Raw genomic sequence first — 19,899 nt, 5'->3', positions numbered from 1 at the left:
TTATGAAAATAATAATTGGATATATGACTGCACATATAGTGCAATACTACATCATGTACAACCAGAGAAATGAGAAGTTGTGCTGCAATTGTGTACAATGAATCAAAATGCATTCTGCTGTCATATATACCTAATTAGAATAAATAAGTTAATTTATTTTAAAAAATAATAACTGGAATTCCTTTTTTAATTGCTTTTATTTTTTTTTATTTTTATTTTTTTTAAATTTTTTAAATATTTATTTTTTTTTAGTTTTCAGCAAACACAACATCTTTGTTGGTATGTGGTGCTGAGGATCGAACCCGGGCCACACGCATGCCATGCTTTGAAGGTGATACTGGGCCCCATGGAACACTGGAGTATGGATCAGTTTGCTTAGGTAGAATTGGGTAATCTAGGATTTCAGGCCCAAGATTCACAGCTAGCTGCAAATAAAACAATCCTTTTATATCTTCATCAGAGGCAATTTTGCCAAGCCTTCCCATCTATGCGTTGGGTTCCATCAGTACAATTGTTATCATTCTCATCCTCCTATGACAAAATCAAAGACATATTGTAGAAATAACATTGAACTTGTAATTACAACTGTAGAGGCATTGTAAAGGTTAGGGATTCGTGTTTAAAGCAAAAAAAAAAAAAAACTATAATCACATGGCATTTTGTGAGTTCACTGAATTAAATACAGTTCTAAAAAGGAATCTTCCTTGTTACATTGCAGACAAAATTAACTTTCTACCACAAAAAGGTAAATAGGCAGTTTGAACATTTGCATTTACTTTCACTCTCTAATAAAGTAATTAAAATAACTTCAAAGGGATTTTTTTTTTTTTAGGTTATGGAAAAACAAAAGAAGAAACAAGAACAAAGACTCATACAAAGGCTCTGTAGACTCACAAACTTGACCTGAGCTGACACTGGGAACAGCAAAAACCTTCTGGCTTATACCACGGGATCTGTGTCTACAGACACCCCCTTGAGCACAGGCTCACATCAGGATGAGGGCAATCCGTTCATGAAGTGGTCAGATCTCTAGATTCCCTCCCTTGTGCCCTGAGTGAACTGACCTTCACCATTCCTGAGGGGGCGAATGGGGGCTGTCTTGGGAGAGACGTAGCTGAAGGTAGGATTGCCAAAATGAACTTTCATTTTCGTGAAAATATATGTGCTCCCTTTGGCTCCCAGAATGCCAACAGAGAGCCATTCTGAAGGGAGATGAGAGGTTGTTTCCTGATAAATATTATCAGCCCAAGAGAGAATTCTCCCCAACCAAATGGCCCGAGCAAGATCATTCTGTAGTGGAGCTCTGAGTCACCAAACCCTGCTGACATCCTACTTAGTCCTTCCCAAAATAAACAGGAGGGAGAAGTAACTTGGGAATAATATAAATCATAATAATATAATAATGTGGAAAGAAAACATTTTAGGAATCCTGTTAATGTCCTTCAAGAGGTATGAGAAAATGTTGCTTTTATGGAACTAGAGCAGAATGTTTTTGAAGCAGAGAGGAAAGGAGGGAGGGAGAGAGAGACGGGGAGAGAAACTGATTCAGAAACCCAGGAACCCTTCAGATTAAAATTGTGACAGCTGATAAAAGGGATGGAAGATAATTCTGAGGAAAGATTCAAAAAAAAAAAAAAAAGGAGAACCAACATAAAAAGAGAGATGGCCGGTAGAACAGAGCCATGTAAGGAAGTTGGAGGGCTGGCCCAAGATGTCCACAACATCCAAACAGTAGGAATTCCAGAAAGACAAAAGGTCACCCTGCAGCCAGACCTGTCAGCCATCTCAAAGAGACAAGAGAACTATGGAGCAGGACCTTAAAATTACTGAAGAAAAACGGCTTCCAACCTGGAATTCTACACTCAGCCAATTATCCATTCAGTATGGGTTGAATGAAGAAGGTCTAAAAGACTACCTCCCATACACCTCTTCTCAAGACGGTATTAGAGGATGTATTCCAACAGAACAAGGAGGTAAGCCAAGAAAGAGAAACACAAGAGAAGCTCAACTCCAGAGAGAGCCGAAGAGCACCCTCGGGGTGATCCCAAAGGGCAATGTCAGGTTGACCACTGGGCTCCGTGAGGAGGCTGGAAGTCTCCGGAGAGGTTTCCTCAGGAAGATGGAGTGGATATGCTACCTGGTACATCTGAGTATCTCCAGAGCAGACATCAATCAGAGGAGGCTCGGATCACCAGGGGAGGGTTCAGGTTAGATGATCTATAGGTTCTGCCTTAGTCTCTTCAGCTGCCAGAATAAAATACCACAGACTCGCAGTTCATAACCGTAGACATTTTCTGCTCACAGTTCTGGAAAGCGGAGGTCTAGAATCAACGTCCCAGCATATTTGGCGTCTGGCGAGGGCCTTCTTTCTGGATTGTATCTGGTGCTTTCTCCCTGTGTCCTCACGTGATGGAAGGGGCCAGCGAGCTGTCTGGGCCTCTTCCAAAGGTACTGGTGTCATTCAGGGGGTGGCACCCCCCATGCCTGATGGCCCCCAAGGCCCCACCTCCAGATCCACTCACCTGCGAGGGGGACGCTCTGACACTTGGACTTGGTGGGCACACACAGAGCACAGCAGGCATGTGGCAAAGGAGCGGGAGAAAAATGCCCACCACCAAACAAGTTGATTCTCGACCAAAAATGCAGGAGAGAAAAGAGCAATCCCAGAGTGACCCCAGGGCCAGAGGCGCTGAAGAGTTCACAAGTGGAGGGGACTCTGCACAGAAGCCTTTCAGCCCAAATAGCATCAGACACCCTGTTGGGAGGTGCAGATGTGGACAGGGCCAGCCAGTGCCACCCAGTGCCACCCAGTGCTGTGGGATGCTGTGTGTGCACAGCCAGCCCCAGAGCACCCACCTCCCTACTGACAAGCCCTGTTTTCCATCTTCCCTCCTCTGGGGATCTGTGTGTGCGCTGTGTCCTATGGTAGGGTGTGGCATGTGTATTTGTGGTGTGCGTTTGCTGTGTGTGTGTGGTGTCTGGTGTGTAGTGTGTGATGTCGTGTGTGTAGGTTGGATGCTATGGATACGGCTGTGTGTGCTGTGTGTGCGGTCTCTGTGTAGAGTGTGCTGTGGGTGTGCAGTGGTTCCTGTGGTGTTTCCTGTTACAATGGCAACAGCGGCTGCTTTCAAGTCACCGTGACCAGCACTTCCCCGAGCGTGTGCTGCAGGGTCCTCCTGCGGTTCACCTGGGACCTTCAGGGAGAGGAGCGGCGCCTGCCCCCAGGACTAGGGCTCAGGGAGCAGCCTGGGTTTTATTTAAAATGCCATCACCCAGGACTCAGTGGACCGACTCCAGCCGTCTGCCCACAGGACAGCTTTGGGGGACTCTGACGTCAGGGCCCTGCCCCCCGGGCAGTCTGGGCCAGATGCAGTCTGCATTTCTCACCACGCTGCCCGCCTGCTGGCCTGGGACCCCACCAAGGGTGGCAAGTCATGAAGATGACAAGCAGGGCACACTCCCTGAAAACACAGTGGCTGCCCTCGTGGAATAGAGTGTACCAGGGCACCCACCGTGGCTCTCCTGCGGGGGACAGGGTGTTTCTGTTTTTCGCGGTGGGGACACACGGCTTTTGTCACACAAGTCACACGTGGCACTTTCAGGAACAGCACCAAGTTCTACAACTTTCTGAGAGAAGGCAGGATATTCAGGAAAACTCGTGGCTAGGGACGGTGTGTTGAAGGATGTGTCTTCCAGTCACAGCACTTTAAACGGTCCATCACTCTCCCGGCCCAAGCCACGGCTGCGGGTGGAGGGTCCATGCCCTCAGGGTGGCTCAGCCATGGCGGCCTCTCCCTGGACACCTCCTTCCTTCCCAGAGCCTCAAAGCCCACAAAGAGGCCCCAGCAGAGCTCCCAGGTCTGCAACCCACGACCATCAGCACAGCACTTGGCTCCCATAGGGCAGTTCACTAAGAGGAGGATGCTTGGTTTTGGGGTTTTTTTTAAGTCTGGTTGTGGTACACAGAGAGAGAGAGAGAGAGAGAGAGAGAGAGAGAGAGAGAGAGAGAGAGCGAGCGCTTGGACATTCTACATACAAGAGATGCCCACTCGCAAGAATATGTGACCCAAAACACTGTAATTGAACTGGGTGCGGTGGCACACGCCTGTAATCCCAGCAGCTCAGGAGGCTGAGGCAGGAGGATCACAAGTTCAAAGCCAGCCTCAGCAACTTAGCAAGACCCAGTCTTAAATAAAAAGGGCTGTGGATGTGGCTCAGTGGCTAAAGGCCCCAGAGTTCAATGTCCAGTGCCAAAAAAACAAAAAAACAACAACAACAACAAAAAACACCGATCATAATTAAATGAACATGCTATTTCTTGGTTTGGAAGACACAATTTATTTTGGAGGAAAATACTGATCACGTTAGCTCCATCAAGTAGTCAACACTGGATCCACCGGATCCCAATGAAGCAGCATCTCGGTTTCCAGTGGAGAGAAGTTAACTGACAGAGCAGAGTTGAGAGGTGGAAATGAGGCTCAGAGTCCTCGCCTGTCCCCAGCTGCACCGTGCGCTACCACACACACCGCGGCCCAGAGTAACCCAGCACATTCCTCACTCCCCGCTCCTGGTCTGGGAATGCTGGGATTCCTGGGTCCAAGCCAAGGGAACCCACTGGGCGACAGTGGGCATCCGGTATCCTCTCAGTTCCAATCAGTCGGATCAAAATGAAACTGGGAAAGAACAAGAACGGCTACGCATGAGGCCAGGCAGCAGGCGGCCGTGGGGGAGCTGGGATCTGGACCACGGAACCACGGACAGCTTTCCTCTTACTGGGGGGGTGGGGGGGTTAACTAATGGATTAGAATCTTTCAAGAAATGTTGAGATTTAACCTCGAATACAGCGGAGCGTGTTGCCCAATGACAGGGACACACACGGGAAAGGCACTGCTGGGCAATTTCATCACTGTGCCAACATCACAGACGTCACCGGGGAATAGGAACTCCTTCACCCCATTACAATCTTATGGAACCATCATCATCTGTGCTGCTCGTCACTGACTGGAATCTTATGAGTGTATGTCGCCTTGGACATTTCATTCGTTCTAGGTATTTACAATGTTATTAAAAGTCAGTGTGAGAACGTGCAAAGGGAAGAAAATTATTCCAGGAAGGCACATAATTAAAAACTACCACCTCTGACAAATAAACTGGTATAAGGTTCGGACTCCCTGAATAACTCACAACATTTCTTCAAAGATTCTAATCCATCCAGTTGCTACTTTTCTACTTGGTTTGGAATAAGAATGAAATTTCTCAGGTATAAATATTTGTTTATTAAAGCTCACAGTCAGGCTGGGGATGTAGCTCAGTGGTAGAGAACTTAGATCTAACATGGGTGTTAGACAAGTTCGATCCCCAGGACTGCCAAAAATAAAACAAGAAACCATATTGTATGCAAACTTGTGTTTAATAATAAATAGAGTTGTGAAACCATATAACACACATCATCACAATGATAGACGGCCAGAAAAAATTCATCCATAAACTGATCATTTTACCTGAAGAGACTTGTACAAATAAAATGTCTGCATAGATTTCCAAAGCTAGGCAAAGAATAAAAATAACTGTCACGTAGCTACAGGATCCAAAAGGAGCACGAGGTATTTTTGCTTGTTTTTTTTTTTTTTTTTTCCTGAGCAACATTTACTTTCTGCCACGGCTTAGCACTTCTGCTCTGAAATAAAATCAGATGCTGCTTAGAGAGAAAGAAGAAAAAATGGGCTCCTCTTTCCCCTCGGGGGTCTGCACTGAAGGAGCCGCCCCGTCCGGGCTCTGTCCCTTCTCCCAGTTCAGCCTGAGAAGTTCTGGAAGACCTCGGCTGCCTCCACCCAGTTCTGGAAGCAGGCCAGCCCCCGCTCCCGGATCTGCTTCCGCCCTTTGCTGGTGATCACCTCCCCGTTGGGTTTCAGGATCACCAGCCTGGGGATGGCCGTGATGTCATACCTCCTCTTCAGCTCGCTGCAGGAGAGAACAGGGTTAGCAGAGGTTAGCACTTCTGCCCTCCTGCACCGACATGGGAAGGAAGGGCCCCACCCAGGGGACTGGCCGGCAGGACAGCCCGCGGCCAATGAGACCCCCTGCTGGGCTGGCAAGTAACTTTTCTACTGGTTGTGACATTTCTAAGCCAGTCCAGACCTGGAGAACCACCCATTTGCAGAACTGTTCTGGATCTGTGCAGCCCAACACAGTGGCCACCAGCCGTGTAGGCAGAAGGGTGGCAAGTCAGAGGGAAGAGCAGAACTTCTCGTTTGGATTCACTGCTAAATTTAGCTGTCCCCCTCCCCCACACCCAGTACTGGGGACTGAACCCAGAGCCTGGCTCCATCCTAGGCAAGCACCAGACCACTGAGCTTTGCCCCGGCCCTGTTCATTGAAATGGAAGCAGCTACAGGTGGCTGGTGGCTACAGCATGGGACAGTTCAAAATGCACAAGTAAACCCAGCAGCGTTTTCTATTCTTCTCTCAAGAGAAGGAAAATATCAGGTACACATCAGGGTAAGATAAAATCCGTCGAGTTCCAAGGACATCCGAAGCCTGTCGGACTCTACACCTTACAAATTCAGTGATGCATCAGCTGATTTGGTGGTGGACGGAACATTTCTCACTCCCCTTCACCATCACCTCCAGCCCTGTGAGAGGCCTTTGTACAACATTATTTGTGTTCATTTAGGGAAAGAAGCATCAGCCTCCCTAATTCTGCAGGGGTCCCCTCATCCTTCACAGGGATTACCTCCCTCAAGACAGGGGGCGGGCAGGGGATCCCACCCCTGTTCTCCAGTCAGGCCAACAGTAATGGGATTTCCTTCATCTGCAGCCCCCGGGGTCAGGAGGCTGAGAGGAAGCCAAGGCGCAACTGACCTTCCTATCACCAAGCCTCCCAGTGGACACTTCTAACAAGGCTGCCAGGACCCTCCAGGACCAGGTCAAAGGTCAACCTTCATTCAAGCATAAAAAAATACACATCCCTCACACTCCAAGAGAGGGTACACATTGTTTTCAAACACCTGTGAACCTGGGAACCAACTGTATTCTCAGCCACAAAAGTGGTCTCAACAAATTTCAAAACATCGATGAATCGGACGATCGTGTAATGGACTTGAAAACCAGTAAGCAATCACGATTAAGAAGGAGTTTGAAAACTAACCATAAACGGGGGCCGTGGCCCGCACATGTGATCCCAGCAGCTCAGGAGGCTGAGGCAGGAGGATCTCAAGTTCAAAGCCAGCCTCAGCAACTTAGCAAGGCACTTAGCAACTCAGTGAGACCTCTTTCTAACGAAAATATTTAAAAAGGGGCTAGGGATGTGGCTCAGCGGCTAATTGCCCCTGTTCAATCCTGTTACCAAAAAAAAAAAAAAAAAAATTAAAAACTAACTATATATTGTATGTGAAATAGCCATTTAGATTAAAAAACATTTATAACAGTATCCAAAGGCTTCTCATCTATGGGTTGAGCCAGACTTGAATTGAAAATATTCCTAAAAAAAAATCACATCTGTGTTGAACATGTACATACTGTTTTTCTTGTCCTTAGTATTTTCTAAACAATATAACAACTATTTACAGAGCATTGACCTTGTATTAGGTTTTGTAAGTAATCTAAAGATGATTTAAAATCTACTGGAGGATGTGTGTAGGTTATATGCAAAGTGTCCCCCTCAAAACCTCATGTGTGAGAGAGTGAAAAACAATTTAGAGGTGAAACGATTGGGTTATAAGAGGTTTGACCCAATCAGTGCAGTAACCCACCTGAATGGATTAACTGGGTGGTGACTGTGAGCAGGTGGGGTGTGGCTAGAGGAGGTAGCGAGACTTGGGGGGGGTTATATTTTGTCCCTGGTGAGCAGAGCTCTCTCTGCTTCCTGATGGCCAAGTCCTGAGCTGCTCTCTTCCTCCACACCCTTCTGCCACCATGTTCTGCCTCACCTTGGGCCCAGAGCCCTGAAGTGGTTCTCTGTGCATTGAGACCTCTGAAACCGTGAGCCCCCAATAAACTGTTCCTTCTCCACATTGCTCTTGTCAGGTCCTTTGGTCACAGTACAAAGAAGCTGACTAAACACAAATACCATGCTACTACAACATTTTATACAACGAATCTGAGCATCGTTGGATTTTAGTACCTTTGGGAGTTTCTGTAACCAATTCACCCTGGATACCAAGGTACAACTATACAAATGCAAACTGTATACACAAGCAAACACACTTAGGAAGCTGTACCTTAGATACACTTATCCAAAACTCATACAGCCTGGAGTCCCAGGTACTTGGGAGTCTGAGGCAGGGGGATCACTTGAGCCCATGAGTATAAGAGCAGTCTGGGTAACACAGCAAAACTCAAATGAAAAATGCAAAGCTCACATATCGATGAGTAATGTATTTAAACTCAAGAAGCTGAATAACGATGGAGGAAATGCAAAGAAAACAGAAAAAAAAAAAGGCAAAACGAGAAATAAGTGAAATAACAGAAATAACCGAAAAAAGAAATGAACCCATGAAAGTCAATATGGGGTTTAACCTAAGAAGTGCATTAATCCACTTGAATAGATTAACTGGGAGGGGGTGTTAAGCAATAAAACCCCACTTGATTCTTTGGAAATTCTAAAATGTGAAACGAATCTTTACTGAGACTGAGCCAGAGAAAAGGAGAATACCTAAGAAGGTCAGGAGTCGGGCAGGTCGGCTCGCACATGGGCCCAGCACGGACTTAACCCTCCTCGTGGGGGTACTGACAACAGGGTCCTGGCCTGTCCTGGGGTGGTGTCCCAAAGAAACAATTCACACAGCCTTCACCCCAGTCTCTCTAGGAGCCCTCCCCTGTAATGTCCATCAACTGACTCACAGAAGGAAGAAACAGCAAAGGTGGGAGGAAGAAACATGTCAACTCTGTGGAACATTGGCCTGTAGGCTGAGAAAGAGGAAAGTGTGAGGAGGTAGTGTGAGACATGGCAGTCATTCTGCCACCATGAGGAAAAACTCAATTTGCCAGCCAGCCACTGCCTGTAGAGGACACTGTGCTAAAACTGCGTTTGCAAAGATGAGACACGAAAGCCACAGACACAGAGCAGATGCAGATTCATGTCAAACTGCAGGTCAGAAACAGCCTGTCAAACTGAAACCCAGAAACCTCAGAATAATGGGGCCTGCAGAGATCCCAGAACATGCTGTGGGCAGGAGAGATGTGGCAGGGGGCATGACCCTCCCCAGTGTTTTAAGAATTCTCTGTGATGCCTGAAACTTGAAGTCTAAGGAACCCACTTTTCTCAAAGGTATGAAATTTTTTAAAAAATGAAGAGAAACAATCCAAAAAGCTTTTTTATACTTTTTTTGCATAAAAACTACAGCAAGATGGTAGTTTTGGCAAATGGGTTTTCTTAGTACCTGTACTTTGGGTAGCAGGACTGGGCAGGGCAGAGTCCACCAAGTTTCAGAAAGGGACTGAGGTCTGGCCTCAGCCAGACCTGGCAGAGCTGGGACCCCAGGAACTTGGGACCTTAGCCAGGAGTACGCAGCAAGCTTTTGGTGGGGGAATCAGTCAGTTAGGGGGAGCAGCATCTTCCCTGCAGACCCCCGAGCCCACTGAAGGGTGACCCAGCACCTGCGTTCCTGACTGGTTCCTGGGTTACCAACAGCATGACCTGCTTTTCTCAGTGGGGTCCCGGGGCAGAGCCTCAGGAAGACCCAGGGGCCCATGACAACTTCAGTCTCTGTGACCCTGAGGGGCTAGCATCGGGGTTTGAATAGCCCTGGTGGCTCACCTGGGTGTGCTCTGGGCTGCCAGCCCTGCTGGTCTCTCCCAGAACCTTCTGCATCCTCTCCACCAGAGTGGAGGGGGGAAGAGGTGGTAAGGTGCTGAGGACAGTGCCCTTGACAGTGTACGTAGTCGTGGCCTAGAGTTCGCTACTGGGCATCCTGACCTCCTCCCTCTGCTTTCTGGCATGGACCAGCTGTGCGGCTGAGGCAAGCTAATTAGCCTCCCTGTGCCTGAGATTCTTCATCTGCACCAGGGGAATAACTGAACCTGCCTCCTAGGGTTGTTGTGAAGATTAAATGAATAATATGTGAACAGCTGAACAATAAATGGGGTTCCCCACACCATAACTACTCAATAAACACTTCCCACATTGCATGGGGAGGATCTAACTCCAACTCCAGCTGGGCCGACTGCTCAGTGAACATGTCCCTTGGTCCCAACAACTGGTACAGAAATGAGTAACTAGTGGACAAAGAATAAGTAAGGCTCCATAGAACATCTGCCTGTGTGCTGAGAAAGAGGAAAGTGTGAGGAGGTCGTCTGAGACACGGCAGTCCTTCTGCCACCATGAGGAGAAACTCAAATTGCCAGGCAGCCACTGCTTGTAGCCTGAGCTCAAAGAAGACATGGTAGAAGGCAACCCATGAAGCTGGATCCTCAGCGGCCTCCGGCCTCCTGAAAGACTAGCTCCTGCCTCTGAGTTTCATTTATGTCAGCCCATAACTTTTTTACTTAAGCACTGTTATTTGAATCACCTGCAACACTAAACCAAGTTCTGGCGCAATCAAAGGGACGTAGCTAGCTTTGAGGAACAAGGAGCCTAAGGCGTCTTGCCTCACTTCGAATCCTCACCCTGGCAGCCTCTCCCTGGAAACAAACAGAACCTCGGAACCAAAGAGGAGAAGCAAACAGCCACTTTCCCCTGAAGTCATCTCCATCCCTCGGGCGCTGCGCTGTGTCCACAGAGAACAGAAGGGCTTGGCACAGGAAAGCACCGCAGACATAACTCAGGGGGATTTTCAACCATCTGGGCAAATCCCAGAGCCCCACTTGTCCTGGTCCTCAGTGCTGCTGCAACGTCTGTCCCTCCTGCACCTAACCCAGCCACATCCTTGTCCCTGACCTACGTGCTTCTGGTTGCCATGGCGACACCTGACTGACGTTTCTTTCCATCTTGGCCGGCAGCAGACTGTTGCCGGGCGAATCTCTCCAGAGCACCCTCTTTTGCTCACTTGTTTCAAACACCCATCAGACGTGCACCCTGTGGGTACCAAGCACTGAACCAGGTCTGGCTTGGTCCCGCTGCAGGCAACGGAAATCAGGAAACCCCGAGGGCTGGAGGAAGCTCCTGCTGGGCCAGAACTATCTTTGAACGAAGAGCCATTTAGATGGAGGACAGCAATCAGCGGACACTGTTAACAGTCCAGTGTCTGAATTCAGGACACCTGGAGAAGGCTTCCGGAGAGGAGGACTCAATGGATGCCCTGAGTCTAGAGGACCAGGACTGCACACAGGGCTGGAGGGAGGCAAGGGCTGGTGACAGAATCAAAACCAGGCTGCACAGGCACTAACTCCCCCCATGGCTCTACCCCAGCCACTCTCCACCCAAGACAGGAAGCCCTGGCCAGTGTGATTTTTCCATCAGAGAAGCTTAGCCTGCAAGGTGAGGTGCCCGAGAGCCAGCCTGGGAGGCAGGGGCCAGAGGCTGGGCTCCCTCCAGACCCCGGTGGGGTCCGCTCCCATTCTAGTTCCAGAGGCCGAGCAGAATGAATCTTGTCATGAGACGATCGGATCATTATAAAATCCCCACAGATCAAGTGTCTGGTGGATGGCAGCCTGCAGCAGGAATCCCTGCTGGTGAATGTAAACTTACTCCTTTTTCCTTGAGTTTGACCCATAAACTTAGTCACAAAGAAAGGAAGAGGGTGAGGTGGGATGGAACCTCATCCTGAGGAAATGCCTCCAGGGAGCAATGGCATCTGTCCCTGGTGCCTTCCTCTCAGCCACCTGCCTTAGCACTGGCCAGGGAAATGGGCACATGGGCAAGGAAATGGGCCCAGAACTCCACGCCCCCCAATACTAGCAATAAACAGCTACTTCTCTGGACTGCATATGTAACCTCAGGGAAAATGTCGGGGTTCTAGGCATTTTCTCCCCTCCCTATAGGTGCACCTGCAGCTGTAAGAGGGGAGACGATGTCTAGAACCAATCACACCAAAGGGTAACCCCAAGGGTGCCCCACAGTGATTTCCTTAGAAGCCTCAAGTTTTCTTCTCCTCTATCTTCTTGAGGAATTCTCAGGAATTGAGTGGACATGGTGATGAGCTCAGGCCCTTGGGAAAAGCAGGACAAGGGCTACTCCCCCCTCATCTACCAAGTGGAGCTTGTGACATCAGTGTCCTGGCCTCCTCTCAAGGGTACCAACCACGGGCACTGCCTACTGCACACATTAACAATTTCTCCCAATACCTCTTGGATGCTTTGTGCATTTTTAAGTTTTTCTTGGAGGTGGCTCTTTCCATATGGCTCATGACCGGGTTTCATAAGTCCAGGTTGGGATCAGCAGAATTTAGGGCATGGCTCCAACAATGCCCACAGAATGTTTACTTGGCTTCACAGTCAATGAATGCATGGCTATGCCAGGGTCGGGGGTGGGGACAAAATGCTAAGTTCACAGAAAGAAAAACCCCTCTGAGCAGGAGGGCAGACCAGGCAGAGATGACCAGAGCTTGGGGTCACCCTTACTCAAGGTGGCTCATCTGTCTGCAGCTAGAGCAACAGGCTCTGATCAGTGACCAGGAGTCAGATAATGTTGCATGGCCTCAAAAGTGCTGCCCCTCCGGAGCCCATCTGGGTGCCCCTGGGTGAAGCATTCATCACCTTCTAGGAGAGGAACTGAGTCAGGGCAGAAAGAGGGCCCCCAGACCCTGGAGAACTCTGTGCCTCGGTGACATGTTGTAAATGACATGGACCAGAGTGCTGGTCCGTAACCAGACCACTTCCAGGGGCCTTTTAATGGACCAGGCACTGCACTAAGGGTGTCCTTCAGCTCGGCAGTAAGACTCCCAACCTTCCCCCTGGGTGACACCAGAGCAGTGCTCTACGGGGCCTGAGCTCTCTGCCTGATGACTAACACCCTCACCATCTCACCCTCCAAACAACTGTGTCCTTTCAAAAGTGTACAGCTGGGGCAGGAGGGAAGTCCCATCAGACGAGCTGCTTGAAGAGATTCTCTAATGAATCTCCGTGGGAGGTTAATCAGCCATCATGGAGACACTGTCATCAAGATGAGTCCTCACCCACCTCCAAGGCTGGCTTCCTGCCTGGATCCTCCGCTTCATGGGGAATCACCAAAGAGCGAGGATTTGGGAGAATAATCAGACTTCCTCTAGTTGAGTACACCTCTCCCCGGACTCCCCGAAGTTGACTTCCGTTTTTCCAGAAAGAATATCATCTCAGAGTAAGTAAGTTAGGGGGTAACTTCACAAATGAATGAGTAACCCAAGGGGACAGTTTCGAGCCACAGGGAAATATTCACATCCGTACTAGGAAGGAGGAGGGTTAGAGCCATGTGCTCTGTGACCTGTGTGATTTAAACCTCCATCTAGACTCTCACATCACAGGAGACCACACAGGCAGGACGGTCAGTGCCCTGCCATCTGCACCTCCCCAATCCCCTGACTCCCTACTCCTCTCCAGTGCCCCTGCTGATCTAGTCAGAGCCTGTGAGCTCCAGCTGCAGGCAGGGGAGCCACTCTGAGCACGGGTGGCCGGCTCTGGTCATCTCTGCTTGTGAAGCGTCCAGTTCCTTCACAAACTCAAACATCCAGCACAGAGGAGAGGATCTCAACAAGGGCGTGGGGGAGGGGGCAGGTCCCTTAGGAGAGCAGATTGTCGCTTCCAACATCTGCCTCCTCCAGATTCTTCCAACATTCACAGCCACGAAATTTACAGTAATGAATCCAACACCTTTTGAGATTCCTTCACCAGCACCCGGGCTCCTCCAACCCTGGTTCCCCGCTTCCCACACCCACAACTGCTGCTCTGCGGGCACCGGTCACCGTTTGGACCTCCCGGGTCACACCCACCTGCCCCCAGACCCAGGCTGTGGTCCTCCACTGGCGGGGAGGAATGAATGGACACCTCCCCCCCACCCCCGCAAGCGTCCGCACCAGCTGGAGCTCCTCCAGAGAAACTCAGAGCCCCCAGCCCCAGAATCCGCGAGTGCACCGCGTTTTTGAATCTGGGGAAGCTGAAACAGACTTCAGTGTGATTTACCTGAACCGGGACCTGGACAGGAAGGCGGGGAGGGAGGGAGAAAAGGGGCGTCTGGAAAAGCCACCGGGTGCCGGAGAGGTGGCCAGCGGGGACCCGGGCGACGGCGGCGGCCCCAGCCCCAGGGCCCGCACTCACTGCCGGTAGGGGTCGTGGAAGGGCAGCGCCAGCCAGGCGCCGTGCTGCTGGCGCATGAAGTCCAGCATCTCCTGCGCGCTGCCGTCCGCCGACACGAACACGACCTCGAAAGGCGCCGGCTGCCGCGCCGCGCCCACCAGAGCTGAGTAGAAGTCGCCGAGCAGCGGCGTGAAGTCGCGGCTGGGAGCGCAGCGGCCCGCCGCAAAGTACAGAGCCACCACCTTGTTCTGCAGCGCCGCCTCGGCCTCCACCAGCGCGCCCTCGCGGGTCACCAGGCGCCGCCCGCCCAGCACGTCCACCATGGTGCGGCCGGCGGTCACTGGCGGACGGGGGACACCTGCGAGCCGAGAACTTTGGCGGGGCGGATGAAGGGTCACTGCAGACGGAGAACACCCGCCGGCGGACCGTCACTAGCGGGCAGGTGGGTGGGAGCGGCGGCTGCGCTCCGCCTCTCTCCGCACGGCCGGCTCCCGGGAGGCACAGACACGCCCCAGGGACTCCAGGACCCAAGGCGCCGACCGAACCCCAGCCCCACCTCTGGCCTCGCTTCTGGCTGCAGCAGTGGACGTGGCGCAGGGGGAGGGGGATTCACACCCACCGGCGACCCCAGTGGCAGCTGCCTCGGCGGCTGGAGCGAAGCACCAGCCTCCAGGAGCGAAGTCTGCGGCGCTCGCTCCACATTCCGGCCACACCCTCACTGCGCCCTGCCCCGCCCACTGCGCCACGCCCACATCCCTGTGCCCCGCCCCCAGGGCACACCCCCAGCCCTACGCCTAGGCCGGCTCCTCACCCCACCTCCCACCCGCAGTCTTACAAACCGGTCCTGCCCACCTCTTCCGGCGCTTCCCCAGCTCCCGCGCCGCGTTCCACCCAGTGAGCGCACCTTGGCGCCACCTTGAACTCCTGAGAGCCTCCTTCCGTCCCCCCCCCCCTGCTCCCCGCCCTAGCGCACCTGAGCCCTGCCTTGGAACTCTGGCCCTAGCCCTGCGCCTTGGAAGGAGGAAGAAGCTGGGAGGTTGAAGGCGACACGAAGGCGCAGGGCAGTGGAGAGGGAGAGGGCAGGCGGCGAGGAAGCCTGCGCTCCCTTCTTTCTGGTGGTTTACCCCGAGGTGCGTACTGGCTGGGAGGGTTCCTGGAGTCCAGGAAGAAACGTGGGGGTGGATCTCAAAGAATGTTTCACTTGGAGGAGACACTGGCCAGGGAGCACGGTGTAAGAGCGCTCCCCAAAAGCTCCGTAATCCGTTATAAATAATGATTAACTGCAATATTTTAACAATTCGAAATTAATGTTAAAAGCCCACGATGGACAAAATATTAAAAATAACAGCATAGACAGCGAAAGAAACCAAAATAAGGCGCCCCAAAATATGCTGCCTTGGTCTATTTGTGGCTTTGGTATATTGGTCATTTTGAGCCAAAGGCACTTGAAGAACAACAAACGCTGGGAGAAGCTTCCGCCTAAAGACAAGATTCTCCAATAGGAATGTCACAATCCTCCTCTCAGAAATCTCACCAACTAGGAAATATGGTCGACCCAGGCCAAACAAGCCATTGCCACCTCACCCACCCACCCTTTGTCACCATCTCTCCCAACTATTCCCCCAGGGATCTATAAAGTCAGTGTCCATTTCCCCTGTTCCAATGGAATATGCACACTTAAAATCATTGCTTTTATGGGTATTGGGGTTTTGGGGTTTTGTTCTGACAGCCCTCGTGCAAGTTATGTTTAAAGTTAATGAATGTATGTGCCCTTTCTCCTGTGAATCTGCCAGTTGTCAGGTCCTGTAACAGACCCAACTATGGATCCTAGGAGGCTCCTGCGAAGGCTCTGCGCCCCTACAACAGGTTCCACCCCACGCAGACTTTGGAAACCCACCGCTCCAGCCCCCTGGGTTCCTCCCTAGAGCTTACTTTCCAGTGCCCAGGAAAAAAAAAAAAAAAGCATATAATGAAGCGATTTTGTAAGCGCTGTAGAAAGCAAAGAAATGAGCAGGAGAGAGAGGTATAATTTAAATCCAGTGATCAAGGAAGTCCGAGATTGGAGCGTCCCTAGCCCTGGCTCCCTCCTGTCTCACCGCTAATTGAAACGGAAAGAGACGAAGGTTGATCACTGCTGGCCCAACCGGTCCGTGGGTTGTGGAAATGCACTTAGCCAGTGGAGACCGACAGCACTGATGGATGCTGCTCCGCCAGGCAGACTCCAGAGTCTCCATTCATTGTCCTCTCGGAAGGCCAGGCAGATGGTCAGTGGAATCGGAGGGGGTTAAAACAAATTGAAAAGAGCTGTGAGCAGTTTCCGTCTTAACGTGGAATCCCGAGTTCTGTTAAAACTCAGAAAGATGTAGGAGGGAGGGAAAGAGGATGGACAGGGGTACAGGGTACAGATGAAAAGGAGGGAGGACTTCCGATGTCCTCAGTAGGATAAGGGTGGTTGACATCGATTAATTGACTATTTCAAAACAACTAGTAAATAGGATTATGAAAATTCCCAGCACATTGAAATGAAGTGTGTCTGAAGTTAGGCCAGTTACCTTGATCTGTTGCCACACGCTGTATGCATGAATTGAAATGACACGCTGTGCCTCATAAACACAATTACTATGTGTCCACTAAAAGTAAAGAGATTTTAAATTGGAAATATGGGTCATGAAATGCAGCTAAATTCTAAATATCATTGATTTGTGTGGCTTTTAATCTTTGAACATGACCAGTGAACCAAAGCAGAGCGGGGCATTTCTTTTAGTTAACAGTACCACTCACCCCTGAAAATCCCCCACCCCTTGTATAAGTACTGCTTGCCCTCAAGGTGCTGTGGGAGAGGTGGGTGCCCACTCCTGGAAAGTGACCCACCCAGAGGTCGTGGTGAAGGGAAGGAGCCCCCCAGGGAGGTGTGATTCTGGGGCATGGTCAGCCACCTTCTCCCCGGCAGACCCTATGTGTGTCTGCAAACCAAGAAGAGCCCCCTTCACATTTCTGGGAACAACTCAAAGGATTCATTCAGTTCCACTTCTGAAGGGCATTCACCAGGTCTGGGGAAAACCTGGGGCAGTTTTCAAAGGGAGTTTCCTGATGCCTTTTCTCTTGCTCACTCGCCGACTTCCCAATTAGAATGGAGTTGGGCTGCAAAGGACCCAGGCAGAGTTTTCCAATCCCAAAGAAAGAACATGGAGGACTCAATGGAGAGGTTTTGGACCTTTGATTACTCATATCCTCCTTGGCAGGGAGGGCTGGGATACCATGGAGGGCTGCCCCACTCCTGCAAGCAGGGGCATTGTATAGGATGGGGGGCACATCGGTCCTCTGCACTTGTGCAATTCTTCAGCTGTTTTGTGTGCATCCTTTTACTTGACAACCAAGGTCACTCTGCTTTGATTCTCACCTAAAGGTTGGAGACAGGAAGTGGCCAGCTCATTCTTTAGAGTCACATTCTTCAGAGTTCTTATCTCATGGCAAGTTTTCCTAAGCACTTAGTAGTGTTAACTCCAAGTTCATACCAAACTTCCCTCCAGGACAGATAAAGGTGGCCAAGAGTGGCCATCCAAGACCAGCTTTACCTGCCCTGGGCAATCCCAGGGAACAGCAGCAAGTCCTGCTCAGATGCTGGCATGGTCACCCCCAGCCAGGGCCCTGCAGGCCTGCTCTCCCTGGGCCCCTCTCCCCCTTATCCTTCCCATGACTTTAAAAATAGTTTGTGACTTCTATTTTACTTTATCATACGTTCCCCACCACCTTACTCCATTTTCTGTTGTCAGAACACAGTACCACAGACTGGCTACGATATAGAGAAAAGATGTTTACTTGGGCTCACACTTCTTAAGTTGCAATGAGGAAGCTGGCATCCGGTGATGGCCTTCTTGCTGGCAGAGTCCCAAGGTGATGCAAGGGATCCACAAAGCAGGAGACAGGGAGGGTGCACGTGTATCCTCTGGCCACTGTCCTTCTTCTTACAAAGCCACCGGGATTCAATCAGGTGCCCCCACCTTGACGACCTTATGGTTGGATTAAGTCTCTACCCTCTTAATACCTCACCTTGGGGATTCAATTTCAGTACATGAAACCCGGGGGGACACACCCAAGCCATGCCCAAACCACGCTGCCCTCTCTAGCTGAAGGACAATCTTCTGCATTTTCTCCGGTCTGACCTTGGCCAGACTTTAGGCAGGATCTTCCAATACTGTTTTCAGCTAGGCCACTGCAGCCCCCGCCCTGGGCCGGCCTAAACCAAGAGTCCTGCTCAGTCCACCCCTCCCACCCTGCTGTCTGACTGCCCTGGCCTGCCTTTAGCAAGAATCCCCTGGTCCTGACGTTTCCTCTGAGTTATTTTCCATCTTCTGCCCGCCTTGCCACTGGGGCCCCCACCCTGCTCCTCGGCTGTAAGTCCCACTTGTCTTTGTATTTGGAATTGAGCTCAGCTCATTGCAACAGGACTAAATAAAATCTGTCTTATTGCCTTGACAGGGTTCTAGCTCTCATTTTGGGCCATTATCAAAGGCCGTGAAGCCAGGCACGATGGCACCTGCCTGTCATCCCCGCAGTTTGAGAGGCTGAGGCAGGAGGATGGGGATTCAAAGCCAGCCTCAGCAACTTAGTGGAACTCAGTGAGACTTGTTTCTAAAGAAAATACAATAAAAGAGCTGGGATGTGGCTCAGTGGTTAAGCACCACTGGGTTCAATCCCCAGTACCAAAAATAAATAAATAAATAAAAGCTGTGACACTTAAGTCTGCAGCAGTGACATGGACCTCAGGGCAGAACACTTCCAGAGCTGACGATATTGACTGGTGGGCAGGTCTTCCAAGACCCTTGGGGAGAAAGACCCTCAGGGGATCCTGACTCTGCCTTTCCCTACTCAGCATTCCAGCTCCACCTGCTTCTAACGCAGGGGGCATTTCTCATTAGAGGAAGTCCCCTGAGTGTGGGTGTTGGAGAGGCTCTTGGACCAGTTCCCCCTTCTCAGTCCTCTTTGTTGACACACAGCAAAGAGCTTCTCCATCACACAGGAGGATCCTGTGAAGAAAATGTGACCCTTGGCTTCTTGAGTGAAATTGACTTTCTTCGCCACTAAGATGTGCCTATGATGATCACGATGAGCCATTTATTTCTAGCACCACTTATGAATAGACAAATATCATTATGGAAATTTTTTTTTGCTCTTATCAGCATAGCAAACAAATTAGACATCCCAGAGTGCAAATACAACATTCTGGATTTGCCGGTTTTAAATATTCATGCTTGAATTATTTATTCTCCTGTATTGATACAGTATTTGTACTTAGGGATTGACATAGTCAGGTCTTCATGAATTATTTTCAGATTAATAGTCAGTCCATCACAGAAAATCACATAGAAGAGAGAATCAGAAGCCAGGGTTTGCCAGTAGGGTCCTCAGGCAAGTCCCCCCAATCGGCCTCTTCTAAGGATGCTTTATGATGACTCTAGAAGCAGCTGGTTTGCTTCCACTAGATGGATTTGAACAGAAAGTACAGGCATGGAGAGAAGATGGCAGTTTGTATTAGTCAGCTCAGGCTGCTATAACAAAATGCCACAGACTGGGTTGTTTAAATGACAGGCATCTATTTCTCATCATTCCCGAAACTGGAAGTCCAAGGTCATGGTACCAGCATGGTCAGGTTCTGGTGAGGGCTCTTTCTGGTTTGTAGACGACTGACCACTTTCTTACTGTAGCCTTACTTGGTAGAGAGAGCTCTGTCAGATCAGGGCTCTGTCCTTATGA

General features: G+C 50.3%; 1 protein-coding gene across 1 annotated transcript; it reads right to left on the bottom strand.

Moving 5' to 3' along the window:
- Positions 1–5,771: 5,771 nt before the first annotated feature.
- Nxnl2 (nucleoredoxin like 2) lies at positions 5,772–14,468 on the bottom strand. The gene is made up of 2 exons (XM_026407391.2): positions 14,167–14,468; positions 5,772–5,961 (listed from the first exon to the last, which is right to left on the bottom strand). Exons 1-2 carry the CDS (start codon positions 14,466–14,468, stop codon positions 5,793–5,795), a joined length of 471 nt encoding a protein of 156 aa, XP_026263176.1. The 3' UTR covers positions 5,772–5,792.
- Positions 14,469–19,899: the final 5,431 nt, after the last annotated feature.

This window comes from Urocitellus parryii, chromosome 13, assembly GCF_045843805.1.
Source record: "Urocitellus parryii isolate mUroPar1 chromosome 13, mUroPar1.hap1, whole genome shotgun sequence".
NCBI classification, from domain to species: Eukaryota; Metazoa; Chordata; class Mammalia; order Rodentia; family Sciuridae; genus Urocitellus; species Urocitellus parryii.
Note: the sequence above shows the minus strand (reverse complement) of the source record. Positions and strands in the feature narration are given on the sequence as shown.